The 14616-nt window shown below is 44.6% G+C and overlaps 1 protein-coding gene and 2 long non-coding RNA genes across 4 annotated transcripts in view; 1 reads left to right on the plus strand and 2 right to left on the minus strand.

Annotated features, from left to right (window-relative positions):
* Positions 1–9180, plus strand: part of GALK2 (galactokinase 2) — a 48837-nt gene extending 39657 nt beyond the window's left edge. The window contains exons 9-10 of the mRNA XM_032232871.1: positions 3022–3223; positions 8822–9180. Coding sequence (XP_032088762.1) covers positions 3022–3223; positions 8822–9029 — 410 coding nt within the window. The 3' untranslated portion in view covers positions 9030–9180. The remainder of the gene's footprint in view (positions 1–3021; positions 3224–8821) is intronic.
* On the minus strand, positions 23–7710 carry LOC116519149. 2 transcript variants are annotated; one of them, XR_004256628.1, is made up of 4 exons: positions 6807–7710; positions 2470–2649; positions 1728–2005; positions 23–1126 (listed from the first exon to the last, which is right to left on the minus strand). It is a non-coding gene; the product is annotated as an uncharacterized LOC116519149 (long non-coding RNA). The 2 variants fall into 2 exon arrangements; XR_004256627.1 differs by lacking the exon at positions 23–1126 and having other exon boundaries at positions 1594–2005.
* A 17-nt stretch (positions 9181–9197) lies between the features above and the next one.
* Positions 9198–13447, minus strand: LOC116519151. The gene is made up of 4 exons (XR_004256629.1): positions 13364–13447; positions 12631–12705; positions 10778–10847; positions 9198–9601 (listed from the first exon to the last, which is right to left on the minus strand). It is a non-coding gene; the product is annotated as an uncharacterized LOC116519151 (long non-coding RNA).
* Between the last annotated feature and the right edge of the window lie 1169 nt (positions 13448–14616).

Below are 14616 nucleotides of genomic sequence, written 5' to 3' on the forward strand. Positions count from 1 at the left end.
GGTGGCAGTAGGTGGTCTCGCAGGTACCCTGGGCCTAAGCCATGGAGCGCTTTAAAGGTTGTATGTATGTATGTATGTATGTATCTTTTCATTTTCTATAGTCCCTGGCCCACCAAGTTCAAACGCAACCTTCAATGAAATCTCGTTTGACACCCCTGAGTTAGAGCAACCACCCAGGCAGGGTGTAGTAGAGCCTCCTGTAGCCTGACCCAATGTTGGGGAGGGGCTTGCCTTGCCTTCTCAGGGTCTGGCTGGCAGGCAGGAACTGAGAGAGAGGATTCCAGCTGCCAATGCCCCACGTGGTGAGCTTGGGAGAACCCACAAAGTGCTTTAAGGTAATCTGGCCAGCGAAGTCTTGCCTTACCGAAGGGTGGTCTTAGAATCAATCACAGCCTTTGGCAAAGCCTTTGCCTCCAAATCGAAACCAGACGCCTTGTTGAGTTTTTAATTTTTATTTTATTTTCGGGTTACTACTGTTCAAGGGTGATTTACAAGGGAGCGTGAGCGATGGCAAACTCTCACGCAACTTCGGATATGTCCAAAAAATAAAAGGGCGTTGTTTCCAAAGGCCCTCAGGTGATTTCTTAAACTAAAAAAAAACGAGGGGGGGTGTGTGGACAGAAGGGACCATCCTGAAGATAGAAGTCGCCCGGTGGGGGGGAAGGGGGGAAATGAGCATTGTGTTTTCTCGGCTCTCCTCTACGAAGGGTTCAGCCGTAACCCATGCCGTGCAAAAAAAAAAAAAAAAACCAGCAGCGCTGCGATTAATTCATAAGCTTGGAGGACAAAATGTACTCTATGAGTTTGGTAGGCTGGGAATTGGGCAAGTTCTACCCATTGTTCAGTGGCCGCTCCCCAGAGAACAATTTTGATCAGCATTTTTTTGGTAAGGGAAAAAAAAACAGTATTTGTGTGAGGTTTAATCGTATTCCAGAAGCACCATGCTGTTGGGTATTTGTCTTATGGGGGTCCATTGTTATGAAGCAGAGCTGTGTTTCATAGCATGCCAAATAACTGGCATCTTGGAGAAATCGCTGGGCTCCTTCGGAGTGGTGTTGCTTCCTGCTCTTCTTCCCACAGCCCCATCTTGCGGGGGGAGGGAAGGGGGGGGCTATGATTCTGCAGCCTATAACAATAACGTGCCACTTTTAACCAGCTGGAAGAGACAATAGTAGCAGTTCTTTGGAGGAGAGGGATGGGGATGACGTGAATTTATCTCCAACCCCTAACCCAAATTAACGCGGGTGTGGGCTGCTGGGGAGTTTGCAGGGGTTCAGGAGAACCTCTAGCTAAGATTCTGTGCATTTCGGAGAACCCCCAAATCCCACTCCTGGCTGACCCTGCTCACCCCACCCCTCCCAGGAGTCTTCATGCAGCCTGTTTTGGATGCAGGTTTGTTGAGGGTGTGCGCGGAGGCTCGGGGAGTGTGAAAAATGGGCCTGTGGGAATTCCCGGCCCGTTTCTGGCCTCCAGAGCCTGGGGAGGCCGTTTTCGCCCTCCTGGAAGCTAGAGGAAAGCCACCGGAGCCTGGGTAGGGCAAAAAGCGCTCCCCCCCCCCGGCCATGGTGCAGGAGGTTGATTAGGCCACACCCACCATGGCCACACCTACCCAGCAACTGGGCGGAAAACCCCTTGCTAAAAATTTTGAAGCCCACCCCTGATTAAGGGGTTACAGGATCATAAAAAGGAGCTTACTAGGGCACCATGGTCTGCGCGGTTCTTCCTACCTGTGGTAGAATCTCCAGCTCGAGTGGGGAGAGAAAAGACTGCTGAGCTCAGGGTCCTTGCAGGGAAGAAAATGATGGAAATCAGAGAGCCCATCCCACCTCCTAGAATCCCCGAATTCTTTACCTGGCTGTTCCCAAGAGAATATAGTCAGTGTGGTGAGATTCTTGTAAATAGGCAGGCAGCAATAAGGAAGCAGCTCTGATCAGCTTAAGGTTCCGTTTGGGTTCCTTGTGCCTGGTCTATACTTTGATGATCGTTCTCAGAATTGCATGGGCTCCTAGAAGCAAGAGGAGAAAGATATCCATTAGCCTTGGCCAGTAGTATTTGTCAAGAAGATCTCCAATGGCTTGAGTACAGGTAGTCCTCAACTTACGTTTTCAAAGTTACAGTGGCGCTGAAAAAAGAGACCGTTTTTCAGAGTTATACATTCTCAGCATTCCCCACAATCATGTGATCAAAATTCAGATGCTTGGGAACTGACTCACATTTATGACCATTGCGGTGTTCCCAAAAGGATCCCCTTTTGCAACCTTCTCACAAGCAACTTCAACGGGAAAGCCAGAATTCACTTAGCAACCGGGTTACTAACTTGTCAACTGCAGGGATTCACTTAGCAACGGAGGCAAGGAAACCCATAAAATGAGTGCCAAATTCACTTCACAATTGAGCTCAATTGAGGACTACCTGCATTCTCAGTTTACATATCTTGTTTGAAAACTCCTGTATCCCGAATCTACTTACGGAGACGTTTCCTTCTTTCACTTCAACCTGTCTTTTGATGAGTCTTCTCCCTGTTGTGCCATTCTCTTCTTGGGCTATTCCAGTTTTCCCTCAAATCGTTACTTATGGTGAAGTTCCACATGCATTGACGCTACCTCTGCACTCCGGGGTTGTGACAAACTATGGCATGTAGTATTATACCTAGATGTGAACAAATGAGAAACAAAGCTCGTTTTCCTTACTTATACCCTGTTTTACCGAAAATAAGACCTCCCTGGATAATAAGCCCAATCGGGTTTTTGAGTGCATGCGCTAAAGTAAGCCCTCCCCAAAAATATTGCAACACAGTAGCAGTCATGAGGCGACCACGCTCACCACCTTCTGCACCTCAAAAATAATAAGACCTCCCCGAAAATAAGGCCAAGTGCTTATTTTGGGGATCAAAAGAAAATAAGACCCTTATTTTCAGGGAAACATGATATTTGGAAGCTGCATGGCTACATCTGACGGTAATAAATCATCCAAAGTTTCCATTATTTCCTGAATTTCCCCCCTCCCTTTTATTTTCTGCAGTGACGACTTTTAAGTTATACCAGCGTGCTAAGCATGTGTACGCGGAAGCTGCCAGAGTTTTGCGATTCAAGAAAATCTGCGTGGAAGCACCTGACGATGCGATCGCATTGCTGGGAGATTTAATGAACCAGAGCCATGCCAGTTGCAGGGACTTGTACGAGTGCAGCTGCCCTGAACTAGATCAGCTGGTGGACATCTGTCTGTAAGTTGGCACAACCGGGGAAAGTAAATGCTGGTTGGGTTGGATTGCAGAGAAAACAGGACAGAATTACACTGTTAAGTCATTTTTCTTGAACTAAATGAAAACCTTAAAAAGGGGGATGTGTGGAAATGAAAAGAATGTATTGGTGTCGCTGATCTGATGCTCCGAGAAAGCATTTGTTTGAGCAGATAATATCAAACGGATGCTTTCGGCATCGTAAGTTCGGAACTGGGTGCTGAGTGCACCCTTATCAGGTCCCACGAAATGGTCTGAATTAAATCATTACGAATAGATTGTTCATTCATCAAGCATGATATCCAGCGATGGGTTCCAGCAGGCACTACTGCCAATTCGCTTGTGTCCGCACTTGATGTGCGCTGCGCGTGCATGCACAGTGAAATTAAAATGGTTCTGCGCATGTGCAGAACTGAAAAACAAGATGGTGGCGCCTATGTGGAGACTCTGGAAAGAGTGCAGAGAAGAGCAACAAAAATGATTAGGGGACTGGAGGCTAAAACATATGAAGAACGGTTGCAGGTTTATAGGTTTTTATAGGTTTTTATTGGGATTTATATGCCGCCCTTTTCCCTGAGGGGACTCAGGGCGGCTTACAACCACAGGGGAGGGGAAGTGCAAGGTCAAAACAAACACTTTGTGAACAAAAGAAAAATAATAAAACACAACTTTCATTCAGCAATCAAACACTCGGGCGGGTAATTGGAAGCCTATCCCCAGGCCTGCTGGGAGAGCCAGATCTTGAGGGCTGCGCGGAAGGTCTGGATCGTGGTGAGGGTGCGGATCTCCATGGGGAGCTCGTTCCATAGGGTCGGGGCAGCAACAGAAAAGGCTCTCCTCCGTGTGGTCGCCAGTCGACATTGACTGGCAGATGGAATTCGGAGGAGGCCCAGTCTGTGCGATCTGATTGGTCGATTTAGGGAGGTAATCGGCAGAAGGCGGTCTCTCAAGTACCCAGATCCACTACCATGGAGTGCTTTAAAGATGGTCATCATTATCCTGAAGCGCACCCGGAGACCAACAGGCAGCCAGTGCAGCTCGCGGAGGACAGGTGTAACGTGGGCGAATCGAGGTGCGCCCACTATCACTCGCGCGGCTGCAGGAACTGGGTATGTCTAGTTTAATGAAAAGAAGGACTAGGGGAGACATGACAGCAGTCTTCCAATATCTCAGGGGTTGCCACAAAGAAGAGGGAGTCTAGCTATTCTCCAAGGCACCTGAGGGTAGGACAAGAAGCAATGGGTGGAAACTAATCAAGGAGAGAAGCAACTTAGAACTAAGGAGAAATTTCCTGACAGTTAGAACAATTAATCAGTGGAACAGAAGTTGCCTCCAGAAGTTCTGAATGCCCCAACACAGGAAGTCTTTAATAAGATGTTGGATAGCCATTAGTCTGAAACGGTATAGGGTTTCCTGCCTAGGCAGGGGGTTGGACTAGAAGACCTCCAAGGTCCCTTCCAACTCTGCTATTGTATTATTGTATACATACATACATACATACATACATACATACATACATACATACATACATACAAGATGTAATCCCATCCATTTTCTTTACTCATTCAAAGAATGAAACTCCTAACCTTCCAATATCTTTTTCAAGACGTTTTTACTCAGCCCTTGTACAAGCCGTTCCCAACTCCCAGGAAGAGTGAGAAGGGTCTTCTGTGCAGCATTTCCCACAATGCAAAGAGAGAGAAAGAGAAAGAGAGGAAGAAACGTGGCGAGCAGTTTCCATTCATAACGAAAACACCCCAGACCTAACAGCGTCTGCAGACCGGCTGATTCCGACAGCAAAGTCTCCTCGTGTTTCCTCTTTCGCTGCGTTTAGGCCAGTTGATAGCAACTGTTGGCGCTAATAGGGTGGATGCTGACTCAGGTCCTTTCCAAAGCATCTAAATGATTTCAGCATGGTTGCAGAGCGGAGCTGTCATGCTATAAATGCTTGGCAGGAAACGCCGGTGGTTTGGTGAGTTAAGGAGCTAAGTGACAGTTATTACCTCTTTTTAGGAGGTGTTGTAAAAGTAGGAGGAGGCCCTCAGAAGTTCCAAGCTTGGCAGAGCTGGTGGGGAAGATCGTCACTTCAGCATCTCCATGATGGAGATCATGGAGCTTCAAACTCTCCCGTTTCAGACCATGTATGGTCTCAAAGAAAGTTGGCAAGCAGTTCTCATGACATTGAGGGTTGTGTATAGGTTGTGCCCAGTGGTGGGGTTCAGGCAGTTTGCACCACTCCAGGAGAACCGGTTGTTAACTTTCTGAGCAGTTTAGTGAACTAGTTGTTGGAAGAAATCATGAGGGCAGGGAACCGTTTGTTAAATTATTTGAATCCCACCACTGGTTGTGCCCCAGCAATTCCAAATAAACAGTACAAGCAAAGCGATAGCTTAGGCATTCAAGCCACAGAGGAATGTATATGCTAAGCCATTGTGGTACAAACTCTGGATCAACATGAGAAAGACTTAAGCTTTGGGCCATTGCAGTATGCTGTATTCTTTGGTGGGTTGGAATTTTGGGACAATTGCGTCCATACAGTCAATTTAAATGGAAACCTTTTGTTAAGAAATAAAACCCACATCCTTTAGGTTCTTGAGCCAAATGATTGCAAAATTGTAGGAGATGACCAGGCTGAGCCTGAGGGAGCGGTCAAATGTGTCATCAGTCTCCAGTCCCTTCATGCCCACAAGAGATTTATGTCCAGCCCACCTTGAATCCCGTTAACTCTTACCTACCACCAATTTTCTCTGACCCTTAAAATAGTTCAGATTCTTATAGAGAGCTTTAAAGGTAAAGGTTCCCCTCACACATATGTGCTAGTCATTCCCGACTCTAGGAGGCAGTGCTCATCTCCGTTTTAAAGCCGAAGAGCCAGTGCTGTCCGAAGATGTCTCAATGGTCATGTGGCTGGCATGACTCAACACCGAAGGTGCACGGAACTCTGTTAATTTCCTCTGTGGGCTCCCCTCCATAATCCCCAGGGAAGAGAGAAGTAGTTTTGGTTTTCCCATCTCAAGATGACTCTCTGATTCCCTTCTGTGACTTTGAGATACAAAAGCCTCCCAGTTGGTTTGGCTGGGAATTCCTGTTTTCTCTGTTCCATATAGGAAGCCACTCCATCTGGGTCCTTTGTGGAGAGGAAATTCTGAAATGATGTGCAACTTTTAGGATAGCTCCAAGATAAAATAAATAAATGAAGCAATGCAGCAACTAAGCGAAATACTGAGATGAAAATATGGCGTTAAAGATTTCATTTGAAAAAGGAGAAAAGTGATTTCAGTTTTGGCCTTTATAAGGAAAACCATGACAGACAAAATTCAACGTATGCCTAAAATGCCACAGATTTTTCTTCTTCTGAGCTTGCCACTGAAACCTGGCTGAGGAGATTTATGACAGGAATTATGCAGCATCCAACCAACAGCTTGTTCTTCGTTTTATTCTGAATTTACACAGCGGTTGTTTGTTTTAAAAAAACATACTTTATTCTGGCATGTTTTGCTGATAATTGAAGCCTCCCCTCCTCTCCTAGCTTTTTATTGTCTGCTTCTGGTCCAGGGATAAAACTTACCTAATATAGTAACAATAATGGGCAGCGATTTCATGCAGAAATGTGGTTTTTTTTCTTCTCTATAATCATTGCCAATTGCTGTCTTGGGGCTTGAAGAACTTTTTGAAGAGAGTGCGCAGGTGCATTGCTTATGTATCTCGGATTATCAATTCTTAGAAGCTTTCTTATAACCTTTGAAGATACAAAGAAACCTTTGTGTATCTAGATGCTTTGCAGTTATGCCTAGATGGGGTAGGGCCCCAAGGGTGGGCTGCTCCAGGCTCGCACAGGTTCGGGAGAACCTCTAGCTAAGAATCTACCCAGTTTGGAGAACTCACAAATCCCACCCCTGGGTGCCCCCTCCCACCCTGTCCAACCTCACCCCACCCCTCCCAGGAGTCCCCACGCATGCCAAGTAAGTACAGGGTCCACACAGAGGCTCAGGTAGGGCGAAAAATGAGCCTCCCAGAGGTTCTGGAAGGCCAGAAATGGGCCCATTTCCGCCCTCCAAAGCCCACCCCCCACCGTGGTGCAGGAGGCCAAGTAGGCCATGCCCACCATGACCATGCCCACCCCTGGACTCTGCAGACACCAAAGCTGGATTGCTGGAAGTACTTGGACTCGCTTTTTCTGGACAAGCCAGTAGCTGCCTTCTCTTAGAGTAGACTAGGGCAAGGTCCGAAAGGATGCATGAGTTGGGCATTCAACGCTTACAGTAAACGCCCCACATAAATTCAGTTCTGGTATACTGCAGAATTTGAGGATCTCTGAAATAAAAGGACTTTACTAGTGAATGCTAGTGACAGATTTCTCTTGCTGCTGCTCCGTAAGGTCATGTTGTAGAATCTAGGCTGGGGGTGTCAAACTGAAGGCTCAGGGGCTGGATCTGGCCCGCAGGGTGCTTAGGGCCACCCTGGAAACAGTGAAGAACCGGCCCGCCGTGCCTCTGCCAGTAAAGATGGAGTTTGGGAGGGCGGTGTGCAGCCCCCCCCCCCCCCCGAGCGCCATTTTCTTTAGCAGACGGTTGCAGGAGGCTGTCACAGCTGAAAACGGAACTCTGGAGCCTGTTTCGCTGGCAGAGTGCTCAGGCCACCACAGGCACCCCTGACATGAGTGACATTGAGCTGGCCGTGCCCATCCCAGCCACACTCACCCCGGCCCGCTGAGGTTAAACACAACGCTGATGCGGCCCTCAATGGAATTGTGTTTGACACCCCTGATCTAGGCAAAGGTGAATGAATTTGAAAATGCTAATTGGAAACCAAAACATTCAAATGACACCTGAAGAACTCATGGCAGATCTGGCCATTGACCCAGAGGTGTATATGTAAACAGCTGGTCAACAGCTACATTTTAGGAACCGTCTAAAAGTATGGCAAAATTGGGCTGTTGCAACTTCTAAACTGTGAGTAAATCGTTACACGCAAATTCTTTACCTGAACAGCAGTTCCTATTACGGTGGGGCTGAGCCACTGATGGATATCAATAGCCACTGTCCCCATTCCCATTAGGGAGGAAATTAAAAAAAAAAAACAATTCTGAGTTCTGGTGGACAGATAGGTACATAAAATATCAGAAGAGAGATGAGAGATTAGGGTAAAGACGAATCTAATCTGGACTGTCTCCAATGGTGATGATGATATGCCTATAGGAAACCATTTCAGGGCATAGGTAAAATGTTATCCTACTATTCAGTTTTCTATTCACTACTCTTAGAGGTTTGGTGATATTATATAGACATCAAGGCTGGCAGATGGATGACCTTAAACTATGAAGTTCATAGTAAATCCGTAGTTCAGATTAGATTACCCCAGGCAGTTTAAGGTGTCAGCTGTTCAGAGCTGGGTTGCAACCTTCCGGCCACCTGACCTTTAGCTGCCTATCGTGTCTGTCTTGTTTTCTTTTGAAAACTAGAAGAAATCCAACCCACTTCTGTCCAGCATTTGCCAGTCGGCTCCCTGCATGCACAACACGTTCTCCCCTTGATTTATGACTTTAAGAATCTGTTTTATTTATTTATTTTTTTGTTCCTCTAGGCAGTCTGGAGCAGTTGGCTCACGCCTGACTGGGGCAGGATGGGGTGGCTGCACTGTGTCAATGGTTCCTGCGGACAAACTGGAAAGATTCCTAGCAAATGTGAAGGAGGCTTATTACAGAAACGGTGGGCAAAGGTTAGCCCTGAAAGAAAACAGCCTCTTTGCCACCAATCCTGGCAGAGGAGCTGAAATTGTCTATGAACTCTGAAGGACGCCACATTTTCGGAGGAGTTTGTACGCCACAGTAAACAATTCATTTTGCTGTTTTTCATTACATTATAACGAACAATAGCAATAGCTATTATTATGATGGGTTTCCAAACACACACACACTCACACTCTCTCTCTCTCTCTCTCTCTCTCTCTCTCTCTCTCTCTCTCTCTCTCTCTCTCTCTCTCTCTCTCTCAAAAGCGCTATTAATCTTTCTATTATTTCTTTCTTTCTTAAAATATGCTTCCAACATAATCATCCAAAATGTTGATTTCTGTCTGGACTTTGCAATATAAAACACGATTTGCCAAAATGTATCGGTTAAAATTATGGAAACGAACCAGATTGGAATTAAAGGGGAGGGGGAAAAAAGGCCCAATGACTCTGTCTCATTCTTTATTGATTCGGAAGCCAGAGCCCACTTCATACCAAAAGTTGAATATACTTAATTTTGGCGGAAGGAAAAAAAAAGAATCCCATCAGCATTCACAGCACGTATCTTGATGTCAGGCATCTTTGGCTCCCGATTGTGATCCACAAGAGCCATGACGTTGTATCTTGGCATTTGCCTATTCAAAAGAAACACCATCAATGATATTTGGGTGGGAGTTTTGCATGTTGTGATGCTGTAACTCCTTCCCTTCTCTCCCAGCCCCTAGTTATAAAAAGATAATTAGTGGCCTGAAAGCTTAAACCTATGAAGAATGGTTGCAGGAAATAGATATGTCTAGTTTAATGAAAAGAAGGGCTAGGGATGATAGCCATGATAGCAATGTTCCAATATCTGTGGGGCTACCAACAAAGAAGAAGGAGTGTGTGTGTGTGTGTGTGTGTGTGTGTGTGTGTGTGTGTGTGTGTGTGCCTATTCTCCAAACACACGAAGGCAGAACAAGAAGCAATGAATGGAAACTAATCAAAGAGAGGCCCAACCTAGACAAAAGAAGAAATTTCCTGACGGTTAATTAATCAGTGAAATGTCTTTGCCTTAAGTTGTGAGTGCTCCATCACTGGAGGTTTTTAAGAAGGGGCTGTGGACAGCCATTTGTCTGAAATGGTATAGAATCTCCTGCTTAAGTAAGGGGTTGGGGCTAGAAGACCTCCAAGCTCCCTTCCGACTCCTTTATTCTGTTATTCAGAAGTTGTGGGGAGCTTCTTCAACACAATGGAACGTACCAACATTCTAACTCAGTACCCAATGTCCCATCTCCAGATGTTAGTTTTTCTTAAAAGGAGGAATAAAATCCAGCTAGATCGTGGAGTGAGAAGAAGCGAAATGTTTCTGGCACATCTACCTCAAAATTTTCAGGGGGTGGGGATGAGGAAGAGGAAGGCTTTCCTCCAGAAACAACTCTACAGATGGTAGTTTAGGACTAACAGATTTTGAACCCAAGGAAGAAGCTATTTTCCACCATACTTAATCTCCTTGAATTCTACTACAAGCATATGTCAAGCAACAGTGCTGTATCCTTCATAAGCGGATCAAGACTTTTGAGAGGCCCCCAGTGGGTTTTACTTTTTACAAGATAAACAGAGACTTCTGTTCAACTTCATTCCGTGATCTGTTATTGAATAAGGACCCATACCTACTTTAATATACAATTAACATTATACAAAAAGAAATGGATTTATTTTTACCCAGGTTAACATGAATAAAAGCAATGTATCAACTCCAGTACGTTCTATTTCCTAAGTAGGCGGCAAAGTGAATTTAAACACAGAAGATAGTGACATCAAAACTGAATTACCATTTGGAGGAGAAACTGTTCTATTTTCATCCTTTTTTCAGTAGGTTTCGTGGTGATGGTTTCTTGCATCCTAGGCAAAAAAATATATATAGAGAGAGAACAGCAAATTACAAGAAACGCCCTTCCTTTTTTTTAACTCTTGCCCCTGTGCAGCTTATATCACATTTGTCCCAATGTGGCAGTGGTGGGTTGCAGGCAATATGCCCCGGTAGGGGTGTACCAGAGCCTGCCCGGAGCACCAGATACCGTTCCAGTACGGTGCTCTGGAGGGCCCACCCTCCCTCTTTACCGGTCTTTTAAGTCTTTGGCGCTTACGTGCACAGCACATACAGCACCTGTGCGATGCTTCGCCGAGCAGCTGGAGCATCGCGGAAGCTCACGGAGATGAGTGTGTGCTGCACATGTGTGCGTGTGCACTGTGCGCGGCCATGTGGACACCGCCGGGCCGGTTGGAACAGGATCTGGAACCCACCACTGCAATGTGGACACCCCAAAGTGACGTTTCATTAAATTTCTAGCAGGGTGGGCAAAGCGTTGCCAACCCATGGCATGTCCCAGCTGCGTGTCTGTCTTTGTGCAGAGTATTTCTTGGAAGGCTTAATATCAAATAAAAGTAGTCTCTTGCTCATAAACAATGTTTAACGTGGTGAGGGGGAAAATAACGCATTCACCATCATCCAACGTAAAGCATCCATTTAGGATTATATCCATTTTTTTAAAAAAAATTACATTTTTGAAAAAGGAATGAGTTAAGGCAGTCTTGTTTTCAACTCTTAGCAACTTGTCTGAACTTGAACAGCTAAAATTCTGGGAGTTGAATTTCACACTTCTTAACTGTCCGTGAGGTTGAGAACCCCTGGCTTAGAGAAGTTGGTGCACAAAGATTTGTCCATGGCCCAGCTGGGACAGCTGACAACAGCTCCTCCTGTCCCTAAAAATCTCTTATGTGGCCATGGCACTCGTGGTCTCTCGGTCTGTGGAAAGACTTGAGACTGGTATGGTTCTTGACCCTGATGTTGATCCCAGGAACCATGAAACTGTAATCTTAGTTAATTATAAACATATAAATAAATGTTTAGCCTTTGTTTTAAATCACAAACCATCTGAAGTGCTCTGGCAGAGAAATTATTTCTATATAACAATAGTCTAAATCAGTGGTTCTCAAACATTTTGGATTGCTCGATGTTCTTAAAAATGACTGAGAACCCCAGAGCTTTGATTTTCTGTGGTTGATGTCTATTGCTGTGTACTCTTTTAGAAAGTCAAACTAAAAAAAATATAATATATGTTTGAGTTTGCAGATCCCCTAAAAAGGGTTTGGGGATCCCCAAAGATCCCCAGACCAGGGGTCACCAACCTTTTGGACCTCAAGGACCACCAAATTCATAACTTTAAATCCCATGGACCACTAATATGAATTTTTTAAAAAAGATAAATAGTTTTTAGTGCAATCTAAAAAATGCAAATAATTTTTCTGTGGCCCACCAAAATTTTCTCGCAGACCACCAGTGGTCCATGGACCGCCAGTTGGTGACACTTTGAGAAGGCCTGGTGTAAATAAATGGTCCTTGGAAAAGTTTAAATGTATTGGGGATTATGAACAAGGAAAGAATGTGAAATTCTCAAATCCTCCCTTTGGAGAGGTTTTCAGTATACTTCTAAAGGTATCTTAAGTTTTCCTAAGTTTTCCTCTGCAGCATCTTTGCATTTTTTTTTAAATGACTAACTTTAGTTGATAAATAACCACCAGATGTCATACGTTTTGAAGGACAGGATGGCTTTTTTCCCAAAGGATCTTCAATTTTAAAGGAATCTGAATATTTTTTTTAAAAAAAAAAGTTTGAAAAACGAACCTTCTGAACTTTCTGTTAGCTTTCTCTCTCTTTTCTTGTAACACCATTAGTTCTGCATAACACTTGTGTTCAAAACTAAAAAGGAAAACACATCATGTGATATACTGGAAATGTAGAGAGGAACAAACATTTTTGTTTTGTTTTTAATGATACTTAATTTTCCCCCAAAGGACTTTCCCTTTAGAGGGGCAATGATACAAAAAGCATCATCGTACAAAATTTGGAAGATCATTATTCTGCAAATCATTTCTTCCAGGGTAAGCCAGAAAGAGTGACATTAACAGCTTTCCCTGGAGGACAGTTGGCTTGGGGTATTGCATTAGACATCTGTTAGACATTATTCAAAAATGAAGCCCAGTTGCCAAGGGTGACCAAAGTTACCTGGCCGTCTGGAAGTTTTTTGTTCAAGTTTACTGTTCCTCCAGAATGCAACGTGCACAGGTCATTTGATCTCGATTTCATTAATTTCCCCCCTTTTAATGCACAAAGGCACAAAAGCATAATAGTACACTGAATTGATGTGATTTGAAACACATCGCGTGCCTGCTCTTTTGCAAGTCCCAGAGGAGCTGCAGTATCACAATATATACACATTAGCTTAGGAATGGGGGTGGGTGAGGGGAGCAGAGCACAGAGTAGAAACTCCTGGTAAGGCAGTGCAAAATCAAGATAGTGTGAATCGAATAAATTTGTTCTGTGCCCTTGATTTGAAATCACCAGGTCAAATACGTACTCCGCAAAATGATCCAGTATTTTCTTCGAAGTATGTTTACTGTTCTGAATGACATCCGTATAAGTTGGAGAAAGGGGTGTGCTGATGTTCTGGTCAAGGGAAAACTTGTATTACTTTCATCTCTTGCAAATGACCAACGACCTGGGACAACTGATGTACACGGGCCTTTTCTATCTGACACTAGCTGCTAACCCGGTGTTGCCTGGAACAAATCCCCCTTAACGGAGGGAACTCCCTTGTTTTTTGTAAGAACCAATCCCCCTTACCAGAAGGAGCCTCCACTACGCTGTACAGTAGAAGCCATTTTAAGGCACAATAGGCTGTATCTTAACAAAACTTGAATCCAAAATGCACACTAACATTCTCGAAAGTACTGTGACTTAACACTATAGATATAATTCAGTCCTTTTGATTTCAGCGGCCCAGGTGTTCCAGAGTTATTCTGGCACGCACAAACACACACACGCACACACACACACCGAGAGGTGTTATGGGTGTCTTACCCCTACAGTATTTGTTTCCAGAGAGTAAGTCATCTGCATACCAAGTTTGTTGAAATTGCTTGAGGCGTTCCAGAGTTATGCTGGAACATATACACACAAACAGCCATTTATATATACACAGATTATTCTGCTCATGAAGGACAGGAGTATCTTATGCACCAAGCCCAGGAGACATTCTAAGATGAACAGGTTTGCCAGACTAATAGTGCACTGATTTGAAAGCCAAACCCTTGTACTGGGTAGTCCTTGAATTACGACCCCAAATGAGCCCAGCATTTCCATTGCTAAACAAGACATTTTGTTAAGTGAGTTTTGCCCCATTTTACACCCTTTCTTGCTACAAAGGTTAGGCGAATCACTCCAGCTGTTAAACAATTTATATGGTTGTTAAGTGAATCCGGCTTCCTTTGTTCATCAGAAAGTCGCAAAAAGGGTCACTTGACCTTGGGACACTGCAACCGTCATATGGGCCAGTTGCCAAGGGTCCGGATTTTAATCATGTGACCATGGGGATGCTGCAACAGTCTTAAGTGTGAAAAACGGTCATGTCACTTTTTTCAGTGCTGTTGTTACCTTGGAATGGTCACTAAATAAAACAGTTGTGTCAAGGATTACCCCTTTTTTTCAAAGAGGAGTAGCATCCTGAGGAGAGCCGAGGACAATCATTCTTTCATTTCTGTTTCCTTCCCTTTTTCTTCTGAAAGAGGGAGTATCTAATAGTAACAATGGTTCCTCTCTCTCAAGGTTTCT

Source organism: Thamnophis elegans, chromosome 16 (assembly GCF_009769535.1).
Source record: "Thamnophis elegans isolate rThaEle1 chromosome 16, rThaEle1.pri, whole genome shotgun sequence".
Classification (NCBI taxonomy): domain Eukaryota; kingdom Metazoa; phylum Chordata; class Lepidosauria; order Squamata; family Colubridae; genus Thamnophis; species Thamnophis elegans.